This window comes from Diabrotica virgifera, chromosome 2 (genome assembly GCF_917563875.1).
Source record: "Diabrotica virgifera virgifera chromosome 2, PGI_DIABVI_V3a".
In the NCBI taxonomy this organism is placed as follows: domain Eukaryota; kingdom Metazoa; phylum Arthropoda; class Insecta; order Coleoptera; family Chrysomelidae; genus Diabrotica; species Diabrotica virgifera.
The window spans coordinates 57509298-57537252 of NC_065444.1; the positions used below are offsets into that span (position 1 = coordinate 57509298).

Genomic DNA, 27955 nt, shown 5'->3' on the forward strand with positions numbered 1-27955 from the left:
AACTCGGCACTGTCCGCTAAAACGCGTCAGCAGATACCTTACGCGGCAATAGTATTCTCCACCGCCATGATAAAAATGGTGAACGACCCGAACGATAACCTATTTAAGAGTCAATCTTAAATTTAGGATTTGCTGATCTTCATAGGCAACGAACACCCTAACAACTACTTTGATGTCTTGAAAAATACTGTTTGATACTCCTTGAGTGCCGAACAATTCAATTACAAATAAAACAGAAAGGAATTGGTTTTTCGTGGTTCCCACTTTCATTGTACAACGCTACCTATCCTAGGTGAATCGATAGGCACCATCCTTCATGTGCTTGTTTAATGATATATTCCAAGTAATTCTGAAGAACTGTACAGAAAACTAATATTGATTGAACATCTGACCGTCCCAGTAAAAGCATCTCAGCCCACCACCTCCCTGCGCCAAACCAATAGCCAAAAAAAAGACTGCCAGCTAATTTCGGTTACTCGACCACTCTATCACGATGTCTACAAACCTAGATATTCCACCCTTGAAGAAGCTACAGGAGCCTAAAGCAAGGATCTTCTCTCGAAAAACCACATCGCATACCTTTCAAGGAAGAGAAAATTACCATAGTCTCATTCATTTTTTTATTTACCATAATCAGTAGCTTTATAATATAGATTTATATTATAAAAATGTACACAAATATTAGATGACTTATTTGGCAATGCTTTATTTTGAAGGGATAATCTTATTGATGACGTAGCTTGGTAGTATGTATTTTAGTTTACACATCTAATGAAGTTTATTGATACTTAGCTTTTGGATTTTTTTGGTACTCATTCAATGTATACTTCGTAGTTATGTTTTGTTATTTTTAATATCTGTGCATATCTTTTTTTCGTGAGAAATTAATATGCTGTAAAACGTATATGAAAGAAATGCTTAACATGAGGTTTCATACAAACCATAATGTACGTTGATCCAGAAAAAGTTACAAAAGAAAAATAATTATAAACAGCTGTGGGTTTAGTGTTGAAGTGAGCAAAAGCATTTTCCAGTATGTACTGTTAACCTTTTGGGAAATCCTACCAAATAGTGCAACGTGAACTTATCCTCGTATGAACCTCTATCGAACTTAATATTGGTACTGGCAGTGTTGCCATGTCATTATAATGTAAAGCTTTTAGAAAGTATATTTTTATTATAATCTTTTATAGATTTTGCAATTTTTTAAATTACATAAAACACGAACGATTAATGGTTTGTTTCTTTCGATATTAAAATCCCAAAATGATAAAGAAATTCTCATAAAATTTTCATGTGCTGAACATCGGTTGCAATCTGACAACTGTGGGTTTGAGAGTTGCCAAATCTAACCTCTAATCTGTCAAAGGGGAATTGCCAAAAAATTCGAATAACTTATTGCAATAATAATTAACGTCGAAAGAATAAAGAAAGAAAAAATTGCAGATTCCATAAAATAATCATCATTCTCTTTGCCTTATCACTATGAGGGGTCGGCTTCCTAATTGCATTTCTCCACACAATTCTATCTTGGGTCATATCAATGTTAATCCCCTTTACCAACATGTCCTGCTTTATCGTCTCCCCCCAGGTCTTCTTTGGTCTTCCTCTCCTACTCCTTCCAGGAATCTGCACTTCAGCTATTCTTCGTATTGGGTGATTAACGTCTCGACGTTGAACATGACCAAACCATCTTAACCTATGCTCTCTCATTTTGGCATCAATTGGTGCCACACCTAGACTTCCCCTAATATACTCATTTCTAAGTTTATCCTTCTTTGCCACTCCACTCATCCATCTAAGCATTCTCATTTCCGCCACATGCATTCGTTGTTCCTCTTTCTTTTTCACTGCCCAACATTCAGTTCCGTACATTATAGCCGGTCTTATGGCTGTTTTATAGAATTTTCCCTTCAGCTTCATTGGAATTTTTCTGTCACAACACACCACTTGCTTCTTTCCACTTCATCCATCCAGCCCTAATTCTACTGCATGCATCTTCATTACTCTGTAATACCGATCCTAGGTACTTAAAACTATTGCTTTTCACAATCATTTCACCATCCAAACATACCATTTTATTTGTAGTAGCTCCATCTTTAAATGAACATTCCAAATACTCTGTTTTTGTCCTACTAAGTTTTAAACCTTTTTCCTCCAGAGCTTGCCTCCACTGTTCCAGTTTTTGTTCTAAGTCTCTTTCACTATTTCCTACTAACACGACATCATCAGCATACATTAAGCACCATGGAATGATACCCTGTAGTTTCGCTGTTATCTGGTCCAAAACTAATGAGAATAAATACGGACTAAGCACAGAGCTTTGGTGCAATCCTACTTTCACATGAAATTTATCAGTCTCTTCCACACCTGTCCTAACACTAGTCGTTACTCCCTCATACATTTCCCTCACAATCTTTACATATTCACCAGGGACTCCTTTCTTATTGAGTGCCCACCACAGAATCTCTCGAGGAACTCTATCGTATGCTTTCTCAAGATCAATGAATACCATATGAGCGTTTGTTTCTTTACTCCTGTATTTTTCCATCAACTGCCTTATAATGAAAATTGCATCTGTTGTTGATCTACCCTGCATAAAGCCAAAATGATTCTCGGATATTTCGGTCTCTTCACGTATCCGTCTATCAATTACTCTTTTCCATATTTTCATGGTGTGGCTAAGCAGTTTTATAGCCCTGTAGTTTGTACATTGTTGTATGCCTCCTTTGTTTTTGTAAACAGGTACCAGTATACTGCTTCTCCATTCGTCTGGCATTTGTCCGACTTCCATAATTCTATTAAATAGACCTGCTAGCCACCTTGTTCCTGTCTCTCCCAATACTCTTCATACTTCCCCAGGAATATCATCTGGTCCTACCGCTTTTCATTTCTTTATTTTTTGAAGCGCTTGAGCCACTTCCTCGTTGGTTATTTTGGTGACCATTGCTGCTACTGTCTCCGTTGACTCTACAGGCTGTCTGTCAAATTTTTCATTTAATAAGCTGTCAAAGTACTTTCTCCATCTCTTTTTGACATCCCTTTCGTGAACTAGTATTTTATTATTTTCATCTCGGATACATCTAATCTGATTAAAATCTTTTGCTTTCTTTGCTCTCTGTTTGGCTATTTTATATATCTTCGTTTCGCCTTCCCTGGTATCAAGTTGATCTTTGGCTTTTGCTACTGCTACTTTCGCTTCCTTTTTCGCCACCATATAGTTTTGAAGATCTGTGTCGGAAGATCTGTGATGATCTGTATTCCATAAAATAATGTACTTTCTAAAACGCCTTCTCTTTTTACATTTGTGGCATACAACATATACATTATAAGGAGATGGCAACACTGCCAAGCACCCATATTAAGCTCTATGGAAGTTCCTACGAGGTTAAGTTCACATTGCATTAATTTTTAGGATGTCCACGTTCTGTATTACATTTTTCACTTTATATCTAACAATAAAACACTGAGAATTTTTGTTTCCAATATTTCCACAAAATTTATTAAAAATTATTGTCACTACAGCCTACAGCTGTTTCGGCAGAGTGCCTTTCTCAAGTGATGAAGGGTTTTATATAATGTGTCTACACTTTAAAGTCTCTAGCTTAATAAGTTGAGGAGTGGGGAACTGTCTGTCTCAAGTTGGTCCTTCAGAATTATATCTCAATTTTTAATTTAATAATTTCCATAGATTCTAATAAAGATAGCTGGCTGTTGAGTATAGAGAATTTGATAATGTTCATTAAAAGAATGATGATTGTGATCTAGAAGGTGAAGTGTGTACATAGATTCTGATTTTCTATTATTGAAAGCCCACTTGTGTTTTGCTATGCGTTTGTCAAAGGTTCTGTCAGTTTGACCGATGTACTGACAGAACCTTTAACAAACGCATAGCAGAACGCAAAAGGGCTTTCAATAATAGAAAATCAGAATCTACGTACGCACTTTACCTTTTAGATCATAATCATTCTTTTAATGAACAGTATCAAATTCTCCATATTCAAAATATAGGCATATTTCAAAAAATCCAGATATAATTCTGAATAACCAACTTGAGACAAACAGTATATAAAAATAGTGACATTAATTTTTAATAAACTTTGTGAAAATATTGAAAACAAAAGTTCTCATTTTTTATTTTTAGATAAAATAAATTTCTATCAAGTATATTTTATTAATTATTATTAACTGATAAACATATTTTATGGTTCATTCCACGAATATACGGCTGTTTTGGATTATCGCGACAACGAATATTTTAGTGTACAACATAAGAAGTACGAAAGTAAATGGCTCTAATAATTATTCCAATAAACAACAATGTAATTTGCAATTTAATTTCGTTCTTCATATTTTGCACAATAAAATAATCGTTGTAGAGATAATCCAACACAGTCGTATGTTCGTGGAATAGGGTATAGTTGGAATAATTGTAGTTAGTGATTACTAGGCATATTCTGTAGATTATCCTTTCAAAATATATTTGGTAAAATCGACGTGGAGGTTACTATAAAAATTCTATTTTACTTCCAGAGTAAGTCATTGGGAGGGGACACCTCGATATTATTTTCAACTCCGTCATCGATAATGAAAGATTCCTTAGGAGTGACAGGAATGATGGACTATCACCCTCAGGCAGGATCCTCCAAGGTACTTGGATGGTTTCATTTTGGAGATAATTTCCTTTCCTAATCCTGTTACCCCTACAATTTCACACCGTTTCCCTGTTTTGTTACCTTTTTTAATTTGTTTTGGGGTACCGTAGTTTCGGTTTTTGGTCTCTCTCTAGCTTGAAGTCGTCTTGCGATTCTATAGTAGAGATACGTGCGCGATATTTCGGGGCCAGTGTTGAAACAATTTTTGATATTGATTTTTTATTCTGTGTCAAATTTGAAACTCATTGATTTTCTATACTGGGTGGTGAATTGGAAAACGGGCCATAGGAAGCTCAATGTAAAATTCTAAACTGTTGAATTCCTGCTTCCCTAATTATTCTACATCAAAAGACATGAGGAACTATTTGTAGAGAATTGAAATCTTTATTGAAAACAATTGTTAAAATTGTTCTACGAATTAAACACATTCCAAAATTTTGTAAAATATAATAAATTTTATCAAAGTATTTGCCAAATTTAGGCCACACACAGTGCAAGAATGTGTATAAGGTTGCCTTCGATCACAATGAAATTATTATAATAACATTATTTTGAACTGTCAGTATTTTCATTATATCGTTTTTATTGTTTAAAAAACAATAAAGTCGAAAAGATGTCCTCAGTTGAGGAGAAAGTAGTAATAATAAAGATGTTTTATTCAGTCAATAGTTTGCGTACTGTCAAAAATAGTAACGTGTGGCCTTACTTTTACGCACTTACTTAGGTATGGCAAATGTATTCTATTTTTCAAAATTTTAGACTCTGTTTAAATCGTAGAACAATTTTAACTTTTGTTTTTAATACAGATTTTAATCCTCTACTAATAGTTTCTCATGACTTTTGATGTAAAATAATTAGGGAAGCAGGAATTCAACAATTTAGAATTTTACATTGAGTTTCCTATGGCCCGTTTTCCAATTCACCACCCGGTATATATTTTGAACAGAAACAAACTTCCAGAAAAGCAGTCATTTTAATTATTTTAGCCTATTCTTTTTATGAATGCAAGTCATATATTTAACTCGATGGTATAAAACTATATAGTTAAAATTTGGATATAGTTAAAAGACAAAAAAGAAAAATATGTATTGTTGCATTCGAAGACCAGGGTTTATGTAATAGGTACAGTTCTTTTTGTGTAAGAAAGGAAGACAAAATATGTTATTGAATTCTTGTCTTTATATAGTTTTCATGACATCTCTTAACGCGACAGTTCGTAACCCGACAAATGGTAACGGACAATTCGTAACGGCGTCAGTTCGTAACGGCGACACCACTTCGTAACGGCGACACCACTTCGTAACAGTTCGTAACGGCGACATTTGGTAACTACACTGAATTTATATAAAAATGCATTTTGCATACGTTTCTATACTGAAAGTAATGGTACTTTTTTTAAGACCACTTCTTTTTAAATATACATATTTCACATATATTTTTGCATATTATGTTCTTGTTAATATGACAACTAAAGATTTTTTTTTAATTTAAATTTTTATCTTCAATTATCACTTGAAAGTAGTAAAACTAAGTGTGAAAAATAATGAATCAAATAAGAACAGTTTAATAATATTTTATTTACTACATAATTAATACAATTTACATTGCTAGATTGTACTTAATTTAAGACATAATTTTAAAAATTTATTTGTCCACAAAATATGAGAAGTGTCAAAAATGTTTATCCTGATGCTGGTTCGTTAAATGATAAAACGTAATTTGAATTGTAACTCTAATAAAAGTTAGTTTATATAATACATAATTCAATTTTGACGTTACGAATTGTACTGTTACGAATATGTATAGTTACGAACTGTCGCCGTTACAAATTATCCGTTACCATTTATGAGGTTACGAACTGTCGCGTAACGAGATGTCATGTCACGAATTTTACTATATATAGGATTTATGGTTCATTCGTTTTACTTAGAGCAGGTACTCACATACGAAGCAACAATAATAATTAATAATTATATTAACATTTTTATCTCCAGGTGGAAACCATAGATAAAAATTTGTTGCAAACATACTTTGCAAAGTTATAAAAAAATTCAATTGTGGGGCATTCTTCTCATTTCCATAGAAGTCTCATTTATTTCATTCATATGAAAGTAAATAAGCGATCCTGCTTAGATATCGATACGTTTAAAATAATATTTTACCAAATTATGGTCTGAGTTGTATCAACGAATATAATCGCTTATAAAAGGTTACATACCTCTTGATGAAACCGATGTCCTTGGTTTCAAACGTAAATAAACAAGGTTTAGAGTTCGGTCGATTAAGGAGCTGACAACCAAATTGTTCCAACCAGTTGGAGAGTCCATTTACGCGACGAGGGGAGTCCGTTATACAAACTTTTGAAATTAAAATTTATAAAAAAATAGATAAAATAAATGGGCTGAAGAAATTCAGACTTACAATCTGTATATGATAACAATTAATTTAATCAATTTTAAAAATATTATTTATATTTAAAATATACAGAAAACAGTATAAACCTTCACGCTAGTCTACAGTATCGCTTAATGTACAACTTTTTTTAGTAGATTAAGCCAAGTTTTGCTTTTTTTTTTTTAAATGTGATGTAAAATTTAATGACGATCCTCTAGGAAATAACGAAAAGAAATTAAAAGTATAGTAGATTAGGAAATCGGCTAGAAAATTTAAACCGAATATAACAAAATTTAGTTTGGCAACATTGTGTGAAGACCAAGCCTTCTCGGATATCAACAGAATCGTAATTTAATCCAGACAAATTAATGTATTTTTTACCTACAAAAATGAGATGTTTTAACCAAATAATGTTTCAAATATGTGCAAAATAATTTTGAATTCGGTTTCGCTAATGAATTTTGCTTTTTTGGTTCTTAAAAGTAGAAAAAACGTTTAATTTCTTTTGCTTAATATTTATCGCCTAATTACATATTTTAACTGTAGATAAATGCAAGTGTTTACTGTAAGTTCTAAAATAACTAATTTAAAATGATAAATGAGATGTTAAAATACCGACAGGTGCTTATCTTTAAAGCGGCTACTCGAATTTCTTAAACATTTGTACCAAACATCGAGACCGCCACTTTTTTGCGCATTCTGACCGAATTCCGTTTCTACTGCTTATACAGACCTGAATGTAAATGTGAACAGGAGGATATTATATCGAAGCGAGAGATAGGCAATGGTGTAGTTAGCTTCTTAAAGCTGTTTTTCAGTAAGAAATTCACTAAAAATAGACTCTGCACATTTTGAATAATATGTGTAAATCGGTTATTCCTAGTGAAATATAATTAAGAAATTTCAAACAAAAGTTATAACACCTCCCATAATACACTATTGCCCGATTTCACCAACGATACCTAAACATTTAAGAATTACCTAAGTGGGTTTAGGTACTTCCTAACTCTAAAACGGATTTCACCATACGATAAGAATTGCCTAAACCGCTTAAGCATTACCTTACGTTAGGATACGGATTTCGATCTTCCTAAACTTTAGGTATTACTTATCGTTGACAGTCAGGTTATATTTTTACAATTTTGACTAATGTACTTGTGACGTTTGTCAATAATTTGCTTCTTACCTTAATTTTTCTGTTATTCTGTAATATTAGGTATATTAGTTGTAATTTTGTTGTATTTTCTTTTATATTATTAATATAAGATGTGTTGGAAAATATACAAAATCCTTTGGAGTTTTTTACAGGTCTGTTGACAAAATTATGTAGTGTACCTACTACCTAACAAACTAGTATTGTGTTTCAAAAACCCATTCATGATATAACTAAAAGTGTGTCATTAAAAAATTAATAATAAAAAGCAATTTTCAACATATTATTTATTTTAAAATTATTTCATTAATGACAATTAAACTAACTTCAATTTTTCGTCGTATGTGAAATTTACAACTCTTCTTTTCCTCCATTTCACTGTAAATATGATACAAATAACATATAAGACTATTTTATTATATAGAAACTTAATGCACAAATAACTAACTACTAAATAAAATAACTATAACAGTACAAAACTGAATAAAACCAAATTGGCAAACAAACAATAATGACAAATAATCGAAAAGGTAAGGAAATGTCATCTTATTCTTCTTTTAATTTATCAAAAATAGTTCAAACGTACCTAGGTAATACCTAGAAAAGCATTTCCTAGATAAGCAGTTCTTTCAGTTGTGAAATGCAATTGTTCCTAAGTATTGACTTAAGAAGTTCCTATCGATAAGAATTACTTAATAAGGCAACTGTTTAGGTATCGTTGGTGAAATCGGGCATATAACAGATACGAAATCCAATTATAGAATTTCCATAAAAATATATTTATTGCAGCCCTATTGTATGCAAAGTTTCTTTAAAAATTAAAGGAAGTTAAATCTGGGTGTTCAGCGTGCGTGTATAAGGCGATCTTGTCAAAAATTACCAATAATATTTACACATTCTAACTTCGCTGTTTTTCTTGAAGCTTTCTTATTCTCACATTTACTAATTAAGCTTAACTTAGTAAGAAACTGGCTCTGAACGTGTTTCATCTAGAATTAATAATCTGCATGACATAAATAAAATAATAGTTAATAGAGAGGAATGCCATAAGAATTAAGTCTGAAGCTAATATAAGAATAATCGTGACATATTTAGTAGAATATTGACATATCGTCGGTAACAAATAATGTTTGCTTGTACTTATTAACATTATAAAAACTTAAGGATATTTTTTTATTGGAAACTAATATGTGGTGGGAAAAACTAACATAACAAATTTCTTACTTTTATAATTATAATTGCGACAAAAAATATATTTATTGTACACTTAATGTATGCGATATGTCCAAACCAGGTTTCCGATTCTTTTTTTGATTTCATTTTGCAGTCATTTTTCAAGCTTTCATTTTATCCTCTCTATGATTTTCTGACTCTGCCATTAATTTCATTTTTTAAAGTCCACTGTAAGAATGAGTTGATATTTTAAATTGTTTATTGTACTATATTTTCTTTTCGTGTCTGTCTAGCGGGAAATAATGCTCTATCAGACGTGGCAAAGCTTTCAACGAGATTAAATTTGTTGGTGATCTGAAAAGGTCTTGGTCTAAGCTTTTTCATGTTTAATTGTTGTGCCCAACACGTTTCTTCTATATCCTTAGAACATTAATATATTTATGTACCTTTATACCCTGCTTTTCTAAAACCATTGACGGTGGTTTCCGACATGAATGCGGTTTTTGGATGTGCTTCGCGCGAGTCATATCGACACTCACTTCACTTTTCCTTGTTAGAGGTCGCTAAGTGTATACTTTGGTATATTATTTTACTACATATAATTGCCAACCAGCCGGCGCGTTTTGATTCAGTTCAGTCTTCTTACAACCCTCTCTGATGACGGGTAGACCTAGAAACACGCGTCAGAGGATGGTAAGAGGCCCGAATTGAATTGAAGCATAACCGTCTATATTTATCTTAAATAATTTCAAGATCACGTTTAAACTCGGGCACCCGATTCTTCACGTTTAGAAATTATATATGAAGAGTCACCACATACATTCTTCTTCTTCTTAAAGTGTCTATCCGTTCCTGATGTTGGCGATCATCATGGCTATTTTGACTTTGTTTGCCGCAGCGCGGAACAGTTCAGTGGTAGTCGTGTTATACCACTTTCGTAAATTTTGAAGCCAGGAAATGCGTCTTATTCCCGGTCCTCTTTTACCATTTATTACCTTTCCTTGGAGAATCAGTTGGACAAGGCCGTAACGTTCTTGATTTCTCATTACATGTCCTAGATATTCTAATTTTTTGTTTTAATGGTTATGAGAATTTCACACTTTTTTCCCATTCTACGCAGGACTTCCACATTAGTAATTCGGTCAACCTAGGATATACGTAAGATGCGCCTATAACACCACATTTCGAAAGCTTCGAGCCGATTCATAGATGCAGCAGTTAGTGTCCACGCTTCCATTCCGTAGAGCAGAACTGTGAATATGTAGCATTTCAACAGACGTTATTTTGTTTTTAATGATATGTTCCGACTGTTGAAAATGGGTCTCATTCTAACGTATGCTGCTTTCGCTTTTATTATTCGCTGTTTAATTTCTGTTGAGTGGTCCCATTGGCTATTTAAATTAGTGCCCAGATATGTATATTGCTCAGCTCTTTCGATATTTTGTTGGTTGATTGTAAGTTGAGCGTTTAGTATTGGTTTTTTACTAATTGTCATAAATTTGGTCTTCTTTATGTTAAGAGCTTTATGTTTAGTCCGTATCTGTTGCTGACTTCTGTTATACGATTTGTTAATATCTGTAAATCATTCAGATTCAAATCGGCAAAAACTATGGTGTCATCTGCATATCTAATATTATTCAACCATTCACCGTTTATTAATACTCCTTTCGCATAACCGTCTAAAGCATCCTTAAATACCCATTTAGAGTAAATATTGAATAGTAGTGGAAATAAAATACAGCCCTGTCGTACTCCTCGTTCTATTGCAATTTTATCAGTTAACTGGTCGTGTTGTCGTGTTTTACTCTGTCATACCACATACATTACTACATACCAACCAAAAACGAATTTCGGTCGATGTTAAACATTCTTTCATGAAGAACTTTTTCACTTTGTGGTCTAGTCAAGAGCTTCCTGGATTGACTTGTTATTTTACATGGAGTCTACTAACACGTAGACCAACGTAAGAGGAAGAAATAGCACAAGTAGTGCTGCGATGTCTGTGTGAGGCTTATAATTTATTAGACCACCTTAGTAGCTAATTTATTCATCCATTACCCAGCATTCCTGTGATATTCTCGCTTGCCGTCGTTTTATTTTACTCTTTGAGTTTGTTTTTTATTCTTTAGTATTTCACATAGACATATAATGCCTAGACTGCACGCCGCAATCTAAAACTATTCCCCCAGTGCGACAGAGATAAATGATGTAAGCAGGGTATGTATCTCTTTCTAATCGGCGGGGTTTATCGACCACGTAACTTTCGGTCCATAAAGAAACAGAAGAATAGAATGGAATGACCACCTATGCAGAATGACAACAAATAGGGTAGTCAGGACAGCGAGAGACGGTTCCCCAATAGGAAGACGATCAGTGGGAAGACCACGAAAACGATGGAATGACAACTTACTAGAGGCACATTGAAAAAACAGTCATGTCTATACAAAAAGAAGAAGAAGAAGATTAGAAAGAGGTGCATACCCTGCTCACAACAGTTTTCTCTGTCGCACTGGGGAAAAGTTTAGAGTGCAGCGTGAAATTAAGGTATATGTCTATGTCTACGGTATTTCGTTTGTTGTCTTGTTGCTAACATCACACTTATTATTTCCTTTATTGATATTTTTTAATAACATCTACGTACGTATTTTCCTTATTTTTTCCTGTTTTGCTAATTGTTTAGTAATTTCAATTGAATTATAAAAGTAGGTATTTAATTGTTCGAATATTCTACATAATCACTATTAACATCAGAGTAAAAATGTAGCTTTAACTTTTTTTACTAAATAGCTTGATCTAAATATGAAAAAAAAAACCGAATCACTTACTGGGTGTCTCACAATGTAGATTATGGTGCATCTGTGTAATTCTAACAATATTGCAGTTAAAAACAAATAATAAAATTACATGTGCTTGCTTATTTGTGTAATTTTTTTTCATCCAAGCTCAGGATCTATTCAAATACTGTTAGGTTAGGAAGCAATTTGCGCGTGTGTACTGGTCACAAGTGGAATTTCGGCAAAACTGAAACAACACAAATCCCAGTTCTGATCAGGTACATTCGTACAAATTGGACGAGTATCAACAATCTGATGAGTAGATGTTTGGTCCTTTGTTTAAAAAGTTATTACTAAAAAAATGTTGACGTCACTAGTGCCATGTCAAACTATCATTTTTTGAGGTTATTTTATTTTCTAACCTATAGCAATTCTATTCAAATCAAATTCTTCATCCTAGGGGAATTATTTACTTTGAGGTTTCACTGATTATGGTCTGATATGACCGAAAACGTTTTGAAAAATGTAATCCTTTTGGGCATTTTCATTATTGAAGTTATACTTCCTTAGGCGCTATTGGGAAACATGTTAAGAGTGATTAACATAATACATCACTAATTTTTATCAATGCCATCTATGAGCCAGACGTAGAACTTTTTACCGTTGTTTGTTTTATAACTTGCAATAATTATGGCTATACCACGTTATAAAGAGGGACAGTAAAACCTCTTCTATGTCGACACTTTGATCTCAAAAAGTAATACCGGCAGCACGCAATTGGTAATTCACCAACGGTGGATGCGGGTTTTCCCTGTTAAAACCCGTACGTTTCTACGCGACTAGCAATGCAAGAGGGGTGGTTTAGCGACTGGAAACATTGCGCGGTCGCAATGCGCGTTGAAAGATTTTACTTCAAATTTTTCGGAGAGTAGTTCTACTGTCCCTCTTTATACTGTGGCTATACTCTTAATGGGTCGCCGACGTTTTCTCAACTGTCATCAATACGACTAACTTGACGCGTAACTTTGATACGAGAATTATAAAAAAAATATGCATTGAAATCCAGATCCTGTAATCTTTTGAGCATTATAAAGTGAGTACAAAGACAAACATAATTCTTTTTTTGTAATTACATCTTCAATTCACCGTGCACTTCTCGTAGACCCTGCCGAAAAGGTAGAGTCCTGTTGAGAAAAAGTAGCGTGCCCACTCTTAATTGGGTCGACCTCAATTCCTCAACTGTCATCAACACGCCTAACTTCACGCGCAGCTTTGACACGAGAATTATAAAAAAATATGCATTGAAATCCAGATCCCGTAATTTTTTGAGCATTATAAAGTGAGCACAAAGACATACATAATTTTTTTTGTAATTACACGTCAAATTTACCGTGCACTTCTCGTAGGTTCTACCGATAAGGTAGAGTCGTTGATGATTTGCAGCGCGTCCCTCTTAATTACTTCATCGTGAAAATGATGCACTATAATTAATGGTACTTACAATATATTCAATCAAGAAAAGCGCGCAAAATGCATGATCACCGTTCTGACAGAATATTCATTGACTGAAAATGGTAAAATAGCGCTAGAGGGAGTAGAGCGCAAGTCATATTTTACCTGTATATGTGGGCGTGTTTTTTCTTTGTTGTGAATAGATTATACTAACATATTTTTATGGTTTTGGTGGGATTTTTATGAAAACTGAAAAAATTGATAGTTTAAAAACTTCAACATTCGGTACTTTATGTGCCTGCAGTTTAGTTACAAGAACCATTTAATCTACTTCCCAGATGTTGAAAATAATATTCTTGAGCTTGGACAGTATATTTTTGTGTACCTTTTATGTATCCCCGGTCTAGTCCAATAATAAACGTCAGAACCAAAGTAAACCTTACCTTTTTCTTACCCCTGTATCCCCCGCAGCTTATGCCAACGCACAGAAACGCAAGTATACCATTATGTGCTTTTTTTAAATAACAATCTTTTTATATAACAATTTTTTTACATAACTGCAAGAACGTCTAATATATTTTATTTTTGTTATTTGTGTTGTTAACAGATTTATTAGTTTATAAACATTCTACTGCTCATGGAACATTTTATTTAAGTATTAAATTAATTAGTGTAGGTTATGATTATTTTGTTTTAAAAAAGATATACGTACATATTTTTATATGAAACATTAAGATGGCGTTACTGTAGAGGAACTTACACCATTTTCGAGAGGAAAAACTATACCAAATGGTATTTTTAGTTATGGGATTTATGAATGGTTCGATCTATTAGTTGTTTAACAACACTATCCAAAATATATGAATTATTTGCTGACGTTTTTCTCAATATGCTTTGATATCTTTAGGGACTGAAAGTGGAAGCATTCCCTAGACTAGACGGTAGAAGCTGGCCGATGCCATCCGTCTGCTTATGGCTTGATTTGAATGAATCGTTTATCGGCAGTCTAGTAGCAACACGTGCTTGAGAGTTTTGGCAACACTGATCTGCATAAGTCAAATATTCCGTTCTTAACGTGAAATTAAGTATATAACAGCAGAAATGGATACCTGTTGGTTTGAATGATAGACCTGCATTTCTGTCTCTCGTGAGTTTTTCTTCGACCTATCACTATCGGAGAGTAAAAATATGGCGAAACATGCCATAGTGTATACAGTAAGAAAAATGAAAGAATACCCATGAACGAACATATAAAACACGCTGTATTTTCCTGTCACTGTGTCACACAAAAAATTGGCCAGCGCAAGTACATGTAATAATTATTGTTACATGTACTTGCACTGGACAATTTTCTGTGTGACACGGTGACAGGAAAATACAGCGTGTTTTATATGTTCGTTCATGGGTATTCTTTCATTTTTCCGACTGTATACAGACCAGAAGATATTAGACAGAAATCACATGCGAATGAATACTCTCTATACTCTCCCTTTTTGCGCTGACCCGGCTAGTCAGCAATCCGTCCAAGAAAAGCATAAGACTCATTACTCCACAAGGAGGGATGGAACTAGGCTCCCGTTCTATAAAGAATTTTCTTTTATGGAGATTTGACACATGTCAAATTTTAGCGGTCGGTATGTTCAGAGTTCGGAGATACTCAGTTGTAGATGGCGATTACACTACATTGTACCACAGTATATACTACATAGCTATCTTACTAAGTTTACATTTTTTCCCAAATCTAAGTTGAGAAGTGAGAAGCAAGTATTTTAACGACAAACCTGGGTGGATAAAATATAGACCCAGAAGTTGGGCGCTATTTTATTGCGCTGGGCGCTGAATTTAAATTAAACTAAGAAACCCAGGTTTCTTACACAACGACGAGCGTTGTTAGATCTAGACTGCGAATACTGAAATGGATTATTTCAGAACAGAAATAAAGTAAATAAAGAGAATCTTACTAACTGAAAGGAAAGTAAAAAAATTGAACTGAATAAAAAGGGGCGCACCCTTTCTTTTCCATGAGTGGCAAAGAAAGCTCAAGATCCTAGATGTTAGAGGATTCGTTTAAAGAAGGAAAGAAATATAAAAAAATGGAACAAATAAATAAATAAACCAGTGTCCAATGAAAAATTATTGTTTTTCACCATACACTTTGCTTCTGGTTTATAATATGGTCCATTTAATGGTGAATAAATGGATGAACTGCTTTTTTAGGAAACCATGAAATTGAGAGGCGCTGTGTTAGCTCGATCATCATCTTGATAACAACACATAAACCAGAAATTTTGAAAACCGTAATAGCTCCGTCAAAAAAAATTGCCGGAGAAACACGTATGTCGGCAATGGTGTTCTTGCAGATGACTTGCCCTTGACGCCGCCAAAATTAGAATCAATCCCTTAATCGCAAATTTCTTCGACTTCGGATATTAGCGGCTTATATAAATAAGCATGTGGATTATGCTTATTCTCTATGGAAATTTTAAGATGCAATTCTTAAACGTTTATTAAATAGAGCCTAGGAAATTTTTATGATATAAAAAGTGGAAAATATTTTACAGTATGATGTATTCAAGCTTATAGTGAAAGGAAAGAGTAGAGTAACAGAGCAAACGGCTCATTGGGCTCTAAAAGGATTTATGAATAAATATATACAATTAGTACGAGAATGCAATACCTAGGACTATAAGCACTATTTGCATCTTGTACTTCGAAATCTCAAGCATCTGTCGATAGAATTTCGATATGAAAAACTTGTATTGATGAGGTCAGTAATCCTGATTAAATGTCAAACTCAAAAAAGAAAAATTACTGAATTTCGTATGTCTCGATGTTACATTTTCTCTTACCATAAATATGGTGCAAAGTTTATAATACAGTAACGCTGTTATTCGAGAACAAAATCCTATTGAATCAGTAGATAGTCAATTCAATCTAGTTGGCAAAGCCTTTATTATTTATTAATATTGTGACTGAGTCAAAAATATATCACCTGAGTCTCAGATTCGTAAAAATTAGCTCTTAAGTTTATTTATTTCTTATTTTTAGCCGTTGATGTACTTCTTGAGCAGTAGAATGCCGGAATTATTTTCCGCGAGCCAAAAATTAGCACAGGCTACATTTGTTGTTTATTTTTTATTTGTAGTATATAGCACTTTATTCTCTTAGGTGTTTTATTTTGTAGTTCTCTTTTTTGTTGCACAAGAATTTATACATTTTTTCATGTTCTTGCACTAGTTTTTAAGTTACCACAAATGATTTGCTTTTCAAATTAACAGGAAACATTTCTGTGTGTATATACGTTTGTAACTAAAAAAATTAATTGTGTGTCTAAAGTTAACGCTTTTATTACGCCAGTGAATGAGAGGAAAAACAGGATATTACCTCCGAATTCTATCCTACTGCATGGATTTTAATGAAATTTTGGGAATAGTCTCTACTTACCTCCTAATTCAAAGTCTACCCTATGCCGATGTGCGATTTTATCATGGGGGTGGTTCCCACCCCTTCTCGGGGGCGGAAAATTTTGTGGTCAAAATAACCACGGAAGTGGCTAGAGAACCTAATTCTAAGCAAAAACTATTCTATAATTTTTTTTTGAAAACTCCATACTTTTTGAGAAATTCATGGTTGAAAATAACACCTTTGGTGGTGGTTAAAAAGACTTTTAAAATGAGCACTGTTAAATGTCGATTACATTCCAACTAAGCGAGATATGGTGCAAAAAAAAAATTGATGACTAATGTATTTTAAGGAAAAATGAGAAGTATATTTTTTAATCCCTGATCCACCAGAATTTAAATGTATCGTTTTCCTTCTACAATACCTTTTATTATAGTGTTATTTCTATGTTCAAAAGGTTGGACGGGTTTAAAATAAATGGTTTTTGAAAAAAATAAGATTAAAGTATAGAGCGTATTTTTAGAGTTTCTTAAAAATCTTTCGTTTTTCCATGTAACTCGAAAATGAAAAATGAAAACCGCTACATTTTTGTACTGTATCTTTTATTCGTATCTCTTATCATTTTCGAGTTACATGGAGAAAAAGGAAGATTTAAAAATTAAAAATGCGCTCTATAATTTAATCTTAGTTTTTTTAAAGAACCATTCATTTTAAACCCGTCCAACTTTTTGAACATATAAATAACACTATAATAAAAGATATTGTAGAAGGAACGCGATGCATTTAAATTCTGGTGGATGAGGGGTTAAATATACTTCTCATTTTTTCTTAAAATACATTAGTCATAATTTTTTTGCAGCATATCTCGCTTAATTTGAATGTAATCGACATTTAATATTGCTCATTTTAAAGGTCTTTTCAAGCACTACAAAAGTTATTGGTAGCATTATACAATACACCTAAAATTTACCGTTTCTCTATTATTTCAAGTTGAATACACCGATTTGAGCATGCACCAAATAAACAAATTCCTTTCACCTACCATATCTTTTTTTATATTATAACTAGAATGTTTATGAAGAAACGAATCTCTGTTTCTTTATAAGCTACAAAAATGTTTTATATAGTTTTTTAGTTAGATGCATAGTTTTTAAGTTATTCGCAAAAAACCGTCGTTTCAACGTTTTCAACCACTAATAACTCAAAAAGTATTGAGTTTTCAAAAAAAATTATAGAACAGTTTTTGCTTAGAAGTTCTCTAGCCACTTTCGTGGTTATTTTGACCAAAAAATTTTCCACCCCCTTGAAGGGGGACTTTGTTTCTTGAGCTATTCCCTACTTACTGTGAAAATATTAAGTAAATCAATGTAGTAGGATGGAATTCAGAGCCAAATACCCTCATTGACTGCCCTATATAGAATTTTGTGAGTTCACACTTAAAAGTACGAAATAAAATATCCATTTATGCTATTTTTAGCAGATTGGACTTTTACTAAAGGATAATCAGTGATTTTGATTATAGTAATTAACTTTAACTTTTATATTTTTGTATTTTTTTTATTCTTTATTCTTTAGAATTGGCCATACAAATCTTAAAAATAGCATATTGGTAAGTAAGAAAGATTTGGGTTGTCAGAATCTTAAGTGTGCTGCATTTTTGAAAATTTTGTGTTAATATAATTTGAATTTACATACCAAACACTGTGTTATGAAAAACATTGAATAAAATCTGAATAACACAAATGTGCATCATTTTAAATACCCACCATTTCTAAGAACATTCAAAGCAGACCTGCTAAGGCAATTCTTGTCGGGATCAAAGATATACCAATTAAGTCAGTATTAACTGAACGATATCAAAAAATTGTGGAATTTTTCTCTATCTATCTTCCATATTCATTTTCAGATGGCTTAGTATAAAAACCTCGTGCCTCATTTTACAGACAATTTTACAGGAGAGACTTTAAACTGAATTTCTGCATACTGCAACCTAAAATATGTGTGAAAAATTTATGTGTAATGATCTAAACTACGCGTTTAGATCGTTACACATAATAAATACGTGAAGAGAGTTTTTTGTTTTTGAGTTATAGAGCATGCAAAAATTCAGTTTAAAGTCTCTCCTGTAAAATTTCTGTAAAATGAGATACGAGGTTTTCATACTAAGCCATCGATATACTAACATATTGATTAGATGAAGTAAACTGGAAATGACATATAAGGAAAACCGAGAGTTTTTACTAGTTTTGTCATATATTTAAGTTGGTAATTTTTCTTGAAACATTTCTATAAAGTTCATTCTTTATCTATGCGTAATATTTCCGGGAACAGAAGAGAAACAAGATATTTTCTATTAAAAGTAAGGTATATTTGAGAAATGTATCGCAATGTTTTAATATTATAGATTAATACAGATTTTGAAATCTGTAAATTATCGATAAAATTAAAACAATAAAACAGATACCCTTCTCAGAAGAAAGATCCATAGCATTGAAGGTTAGGAAAATATTTTAAATTGGAAATGATCATTGGACAAAATCGGTATTAAAAAAACTTATACTTGATTAATATAGTTTTGTCTTCCAAACAGTTTTTTAGGTCAAAATTCTTAAAAAGTTATATCCGGCTCTGAAGGACCAAATATTTTTATCTAAAATCGCCCGTACTAGATCTGTAAGAGTTCATGGTGGGTATTATAATGGACTTTTAAGGCTTTAATGGCTTTAGAAGTTTTGATGCATCTCAAGAAATACACACGTCGAAATGTTTCCTGTGTCTCGTCGTCGGGATAATTGACATTTGCAAGGCTTGGGTTGTAGTTATAAATGGTATGTGTGTGGTGGTATAATGTAGCATAATGTCCTTGTCCCGGCAGCGCCCGCTTCCTGTCAGTGTTCCAACAACAACCCGAGCAGTTCCGTCCGGCCAAAGTGTTCCGCGAAGTTCGGCTGCGAAGCGGATCACCTTCGATGAACCGAGCAGATCTGTACCAAAGGTGAGAGCCAAACAAAAGGCTGATTATTGTACCTTTACAAAAAGAATGAATGAGTGGAATAGGCTCCACTCATTTTTATTATTCAAATTAGTTAGAGCAAGTTCAATTTAATTGATTTTAAGCGAAAATAGGTTAAAATATGGTATGTCTTGATCGTTATCTCTTTCTCTATATTAAATAAGTTGCTCTAGGAATTTAACACACGCATTAAATAAGTTTGGGTAAAAGGTGTGAGAAGAAGTCTGGGCAAAACACTGTACAATCTCATCTTGGCCTCATTCAAGACAGGTCATTTAAGCCTCGTTTAGGCTTAAGCCTTTTCAAGGTGAAGTATCTCCCTTTTTTGCGGGAATGTAGGAGGGGGACTTGCAAGAGTTTGGAAGCAATCAAGCTAAGCTTGAATTTTACCAGCAGACCAGCATAGTACTTTGGAAACTGCTCTAGATTAGCGTTTGTGGGATGCAGCTTATATTATCTGCTATGTCTAAGGGGATTTTCTCTCAAGATATCGTAATACTCATCAGGAAGTTCGTTTCTGACCAAATGAAGACTGGCTGGAGGGTATGGAACTTTGTTCTTAGGAGGCCTGGCGTGTATGTAACCTAGTCGGTGGCGGTGTTTTGAAGGTCTCTTTAGCCCTGCTGTTATCGTACATAGTACGTATTTTTTGCTAAGAGAATGCATCTGGTCTTGTTCAAATTGATAAACGATCAAAAGTTTTAAGTTTGACGTTTTCGTTTACACAAATGTTGAACTAAAATTCTCACCAATTTGACCTTCGTGAAAACCACACAACAAAGCAACAAGTGCATAGGATATTTAACGGAATTGCGAATAGCCTTAACACTAAATATAATATAATAACACTAAATCCAATATTTACACCATTGAGGCATGTGCTGCAGCATCCTGTGACCACTGCTTTTCCTGATCTTTATAACAGACGTACCTAAAAACGCAGAAAACCACAATTGATTTCTTCTAAACTGGTACAGCCGTATTATTATCGTCTAGTGAAAAGTAAAAGCACGGTAGATGCATCTTATCATTTCCAAATCCACGCAAATTTACTTGCAAAATGGTACAACCCAATGGTAAAATTGCAGGTAGTACGGAGGATAGTCGAAAAAATTTTTATTACTTACCTATAACTTGGCGTTGCATTTTAAATCAAAGAGCAATAGAACCATTTCCAAAATTTTAATATAAGAATGAGACCACATAAAGTCGCTGGATTTGATTTAAAAAAATAATGCAAAATACCTATTTATAACTGATTAAACAGTAAAATAACAGTACAATAAGCAAAATACTGGCTATATCAAGTAAAATGTCTGTTTTATTAGTTTCAAGTTAGTAATCTTTTAGTTTTAAGTTAGTACGCTTAACGATACACAACACATACTCACATGCAGGGGAGCTGTCTACGTTCAAAATTTTGATTATGACGCACTAAGAAGAAGAGGTAATAAATACATATATACTAGGTAATATACACCTAAAATATTAAACTGGATGATTCCATTATCTCCATTATATACCGGGTGTCCACTTATATTTTCCCCCATTTTAACTGCCTATAACTTCTAAACGACTCAAGATAGAAATATGCGGCTTTCGCTGAAATGTTTTATTTTAGTAAAAGTTTTGTTTGAATGGATTGAATTTTTTATATCGCTTTTAAATAAAAAATGGCGCTATTTGAAAAAAAACGTTGTTGACTTTTTTTTTATTGAAACACCCAGTATATTTTTTTGTAAATTGAAAGAACGGTCATTTACCTATCCAGCGATATAAAGTTTTTTAAAATCGGTTGTCAAATGACAGCAATTAATTTTTAAAATGAGGAGTGCAATATGGAAATCACATAACATAATATCAATTTGCTTTATTATGCTATTTAGTTATGTGATATCCACGTTGCACCTCTCATTTTAAAATTAATTACTCAGTCATTTGACAACCGATTTAAAAAAAACTTTTTATCGCTGGATAGGTGAATGACCGTTCTTTCAATTTACAAAAAAATATACTGGGTGTGCCATTAAAAAAAGTCAACAAAGATTTTTTTCAAAAATCCGCCTTTTTTTTCGTAATTGAAAGCGATATAAAAAATCTCAATCCATTCAGACAAAACTTTTACTAAAACATTTCAGCGAAAACCGCATATTTCCATCTTGAGCCGTTTAAAAGTTATAGGTAGTAAAAATGGGGGAAAATATAAGTGGACACCCGGTATTTTGTATAGATATATATATCTTGTATAGATTCCATTATATATTTTGTATGAAATACTCTTACAATTCTTAATAATACTCTTACAATTGTACCTTAATTTAAAAGTGCATACTCCAAAAGAATTCGTTGTATATTCATTTCTTGAACTACTATCTCTTGAACAAGAATATGCATGTGGTTCAATTTGATCCAGTGAATAAGAAACTCTCCACTACTGAAGCATTATAGTGTTTTGGCTAACTAGAGCATCGAATTGGTTTGTACCAACAGAAACTGTAACGTATATACATGAGAAAGGACGAAAACAAACTATAGCTTATGCTGAATACAGTTCAATAGTCATGAATTTTGGTTGCAAAAAGAATGAGACGATGTCTTGTACTCTTTCAAGAATAAATATGTTTTCGGGCAAGCTCCTAGAAAAGTAGTCATTGAACACACTGTCCGAAAGTTCATTTTCATAAATGGTTCCACAACCCTTTTTGGGTCTTGGTCTGTACAATGATTCTTCTCCAACTTAATAAGTCAATAAGAAAGAGAATAATACAAAATATCAGTGACAACAATACCGAAAATATGAGATAAACAAGAGTATGAAAGTGTTAAAAGCACAGATAAAAGACAAGAATAGATTCACTATAAACGACAAAAACCAGATATGTAATAAATATTGTTGAAGATAGAGTTATACTCGTCCAGTATAGCAAAACCTGAACGATATAGAACGAAAAATCCTAAATGTAGAATCTAAAACACTACCAGAAACCACCATCAAGGAAGTTAAAAATGCGTACTAACGGAATAATAAAAGAGATGATTACTTTTGGAGCTCAGACTACTTTTGAGTTAGTTAAAATATTAATGAACACGTGCCTCTTTGTGGGTGCTAGTCCAACCTGTTGTCAAAATGCGCAGGTATTTTTACTACACAAGAAATGAGACAAACACAAACTAAAAAATTACAAACCAATAAGCCTGTTACCTCATCCGTACAAACTGTTCAACAAAGTAATTACCAACAGACTATCAAATACGTTCGATAGTTACCAGCCTGTTGAACAAGCGGAATTTCGCAAATATTATAGTACCATAGAATATAGAACATCTACAGACAATACGGACGCTTATCAAAAAGTGTATTGAGTACAATGAACTCCAAACTGATTCCAGGTATAAAATACTTCTAAAATCCGTAATCTGTGTCACCCTGTATTAAAGTACGTCAATGTTTGCGGAGTTATAGAAAATTTAAAAATATCTGCCCATATTTACTTTTAGGAATTTCACTGATGCTTAGCAATCACAAAGTTAATAATAGGTATTTGGTGTTACTTTGGGGATTTCAATTTATTGTAAAGTTTGTTTAGCAGAAAATGGTTGACTTCATTTAGTGCGGTCGTAAATATTATTAAATTTATCTGACTTGGCCCATTGTTAAGGCCAGTCCGGAGCGATAAGCGAACGAGGTTGACAGAGTTGGTTTTTTGACAATTAACACTGACTAGGCGGTACTCCTATAATAAAGCAAAGGATCCACAAAATTTTTACCCGAAATATGTAAATGAAACATATTTAAATTTTACCTGAAACCGGGCCTTTTATACTATTATCGGTTAACCCAGGATGTTTTAATTGAAGTTAACCATTTACTGATAAACAAACTTTACATTAAAAATGATTTTCTATAACATTAATTTTATTTGGCAACTTCGGGAAAGGTATGTATATTAATATATTTTATATTAGATTACTTACCCAGCGGAAGAGCACTGTATATTTTCCAATATTTGGTTTAACCACCGATATTTGTGTGGATCTAACAAAACATTACTAACACAACCCTATACAATATTTATCGTTTTCACCAATCAGCTATTTTGTATAAATATTTATAACAATTATAATTTCGGTGAATAATGAATTATATTTATCTGGATTTGCTTAGTTTTTAGTGAATTATTTATAAGAAATGTATAAAATAAAAACAGCGTACATTTTAAAAGCAGTATAACTCCATATTTTTGCAATAGATCATTATTTAATCATGAGTTTCGTTATAGAGTTGAATCAATCCCATCATTTACACTATATGCCTATAGAGAGCGTTGCTTAATGAACTGAAACTATTAAGTATTTCTTATTAACGAATATTTGCGACGACTTAAACTTGAAAATGTCAAAAGAGTGAAGAGCAAACAGAAAAATACCATAAACGTTTATAATAAAATAATAACATTTATTTTGCAGAAAGCTTAGCCTGCCCAAAAATTTAACTATAAGTAGGAACCCTTTTATAAAAAAATCGACAAGGAAGAAAAATTTCCTGTAGTTGGCTATATACCATGTATTACAAAAAACCATGAAATCCTTTTACCAAATATACCAAATATACAAAGGTATATTTAACAAATATACCTTTTATAAAGGATTTCATGGTTTTTTTTACCCTTTTATAGTTCAGTAGCGGTATACTGTTTTGATAATGATACGGCATAGGTATTGTAAAAATAATAAGCATAATTCAAGAAAAATTATTAACACATAGATTTTAATTTCAAATAAAAATTGTAATTTTTTCGTAAAATTTATTGCTAAAAGATATTCATAACTATAATACATAAATATTAAAGTTACCTATTATTTCACAACCGTTTTACTAATAATATGAAAAAAGTAAAATTTTGCAAAATAAATATTTATTTAAAATTATTTTAGCAAATTACTCGGTTAAATAAATAATTCATAAATTACCCCAAATTAAAAAGAATCATGAATTTTCGTTGATTGGAACCGGAGATACCGCGACTTTTATTTTTAAGTTATGAATTCACTTTTTGATATAGTAAAGTCGTAAATAAAATTAAAATCACAGTACTTTTTTGTAAACCTATTTTACAATACTTAACATAAACTTTTTAAATGTTAAAGGATTTAATTTGATAATAGGTCTGTATCTTCAATGTGGTGCTTCCAGAATTATTCATGTAGACCTAATAGTTTACACATAATAACGTTATAGATAAAAGGTTTCTGGGATTTAAACAATTTCAATTTTGCAGTGACTATTAAGTGAAACTTCTAGAAATTTTTATAGCTGAATAATTACGCAACAAATACAACAAAAGTAACTTTACAAGTAAAGGATTTTCTTTGCTCTTTCAGTAAAATTGTGTCAGTTTTCCATATAATTTACCTACTATGCTACTAGTTTTAACTTTTAGTGTTTAAGATCAAATAGCGATTTTAGATTGTTCATATATTGAATAGAATATAAGGACAAAACTACATCTAATCGTTTGCATATTTTGTTTATTACTTATTTTTATCACTAAATTTATCAAAAGCAGTTGCTACATACCTGTATCAAAGATATCTTTTATAGAAACATTCATAGTAAAAAATTATAGAAATTACATGATATATTTATTGTTGTTTGATTCCTAGTACATACTAGGTAAAAACTATTTTGGTATAATTTTAACAAAAACTATTTGAAAAATCTGATTTTATCTATAAAAAGTTTATTTTAAAGGTACCAGCCATCGGAACATCGGTGAATTTAAACAAAGCAGCACCAAACATTAACAATGCAGTACCAAATGCTTTATTGATTTTCGGAACACATGTCAGATGCTTACAGTATTAGACATATACATAAGCCCCACGCTAGTATACACACGGATACCTTGCTAAGCTTAGGGGCTAATCTGGCCCGTTCTCACATGTGAATTTAATGTCTGTCATGTATGCCATGTATCTTAATAACTTTTACAACTTGTAACACAATGAAAACTATAAACTTCAAATACAACTGTTCTATATATAAACTGTCAACTCGCTATGTTTATAGTCGGTTCGCTAAAAGACACAATTGAGTCGAAATTAATTTCACTTATTCCCCGTTAGAGGGCGTTCTAACCATACTACGATATAAATAGTTTTAATTTATATTGAGAAACTACGGTCGTGTTGGTGTAAAGTCTTTCTGAGAGCCTCCTTGACAACAGGTAGACCTAGAAATAGTACTATCGGAGGATGGAGGGAGACAGATTTAAATCAAAACGAAACCGTAGATTTTCTTATTTTACTAATGCCATACTGTGTATTAGAGTACACAGACTCGTTTCATACGGGTTCTCTGAACCGCAAATTGGAATATTTTCCTAGCGGTGCTTTTGGTATTGTCATACCTGGGTTAAACAGAGAACTTGAATCGAGTCGAAATTCATTTCAAAGACACAACTGGGTAGTGATTTTAGTAAGTAATTTTGCCAATTTGGTGAAATTGGCAAAAAATAATTACTAAATAGTTAGCAATTTTGCCAATTTTGGCAAAATTGGCCAAAAACAAAAAAAATTCCTACTAAAATCACTAGCCAGTTGTGTCTGAGTTTAGCGGACCGACTATATATACTTTTTTGACGTTCTACACGCCACTAGACATTTATACGTCTCAAATATTCTCCAACTTAATACTTCTTCTTTAACATCAAGGGGATTTTTCTATGTAGAATCAACCTGTTTTTGCATAAAAGTAAATAGTGCAACAAATGAACGGTCCTAGACTGTATTAGCTCAATGTACCCGTGTGTCTCCTAGCGTGGCGGTTATTGCATGTAAACAAAGAAATATAATTTGTTTTTTTTTTTAATTTCAGCTGGACTATCTCTGGGTCATGATAGCTTGCGGCCAAACGAAGGACCAGCTTGAGCTTACTGAACAAGCACATAAATTTCTTAAAACGTCTGGTTTAAAACCAAGATCTTTAAATTTTTAGCGTCTTAAATATTGTATATATGATTTACATTCGTTATTTGAATGTAGAAAAAACAAATACAAAAAAAATAATTTAATATAAATACAGTATGTTTTTTACGTCTACAGAATTTTGTTATGGGTAGATTTATTTTATAATTGAATTCTATTTACAATATTCATGTGCACAATATGTAATATAAGTACTATAGAACGTTTCACGTTAAGCACGGAACGTTGCATAGGTATTTCTTATGGACGATAGAAGCGCGCCTATGCCTCTTTTATCGTATCGAGAATGAATAGTTTATCGACAGTCTAGTAGAAACACGTGCCTGATAGTTTTGGCAACACTGAACTGTATAAGCCAAACGTTCCGTTCTTAACGTGAAATAAAGTATAATATTGTACATTTTTTTAAGAAGTCAGTAAATGTAACACTGTTTTTAAATAAAGTTGTTAGTGTTTATTAGATACCTTTTATTGCAAGTATGTTTCCCACAATCCTGAAAAGACATTATTTTAAGCATCATCACTCCATCTTATCTGTGGTCTTCTTTCATGTCTTGTATTACCATCCCAGATAGCAATATAAACTTGTTTCAAACTTGCAACAAGTTTGATACATCAAACTTAAAGGCTTGCTGCAAGTTTGCCATGGCAACTCTGCAAACTAGCAGCAAGTTTAAATCAAACTTTCTAGTTACAGTGTGACAAACTTGCATGAAGTTTGTTTTTTCAAACCTGATACAAACTTGATATATCTAACAAACTTGCTGAAGGTTTGTTTTGTTTTGTTGCATGAAGTTTGTTTTTTCAAAGTTCATACAGACTTGATTAAGGTTTGTTTTGACATATTAGCCACAATTTGAATAATTGTTTTATTTGAATAAAAAATAGAATACCATTTTATATAACTATTTATTAATTAATCAACTAAAATACAATCTATTGTATAAAATTA

At 32.4% G+C, this 27955-nt stretch overlaps 1 protein-coding gene across 5 annotated transcripts in view; it reads left to right on the forward strand.

The window, feature by feature from the left end:
- The window catches only part of LOC126880042 (myb-related protein B), a 240374-nt gene extending 212914 nt beyond the window's left edge, over positions 1 to 27460 (forward strand). For 3 of the 5 annotated variants that reach the window (XM_050643662.1, XM_050643664.1, XM_050643663.1), the window contains exons 9-11: positions 4534 to 4650; positions 19879 to 19998; positions 26894 to 27460. In XM_050643662.1, coding sequence (XP_050499619.1) covers positions 4534 to 4650; positions 19879 to 19998; positions 26894 to 27013 — 357 coding nt within the window. In that variant the 3' untranslated portion in view covers positions 27014 to 27460. The remainder of the gene's footprint in view (positions 1 to 4533; positions 4651 to 19878; positions 19999 to 26893) is intronic. The other 2 variants (XM_050643665.1, XM_050643666.1) reach the window with 2 other exon arrangements.
- Positions 27461 to 27955: the final 495 nt, after the last annotated feature.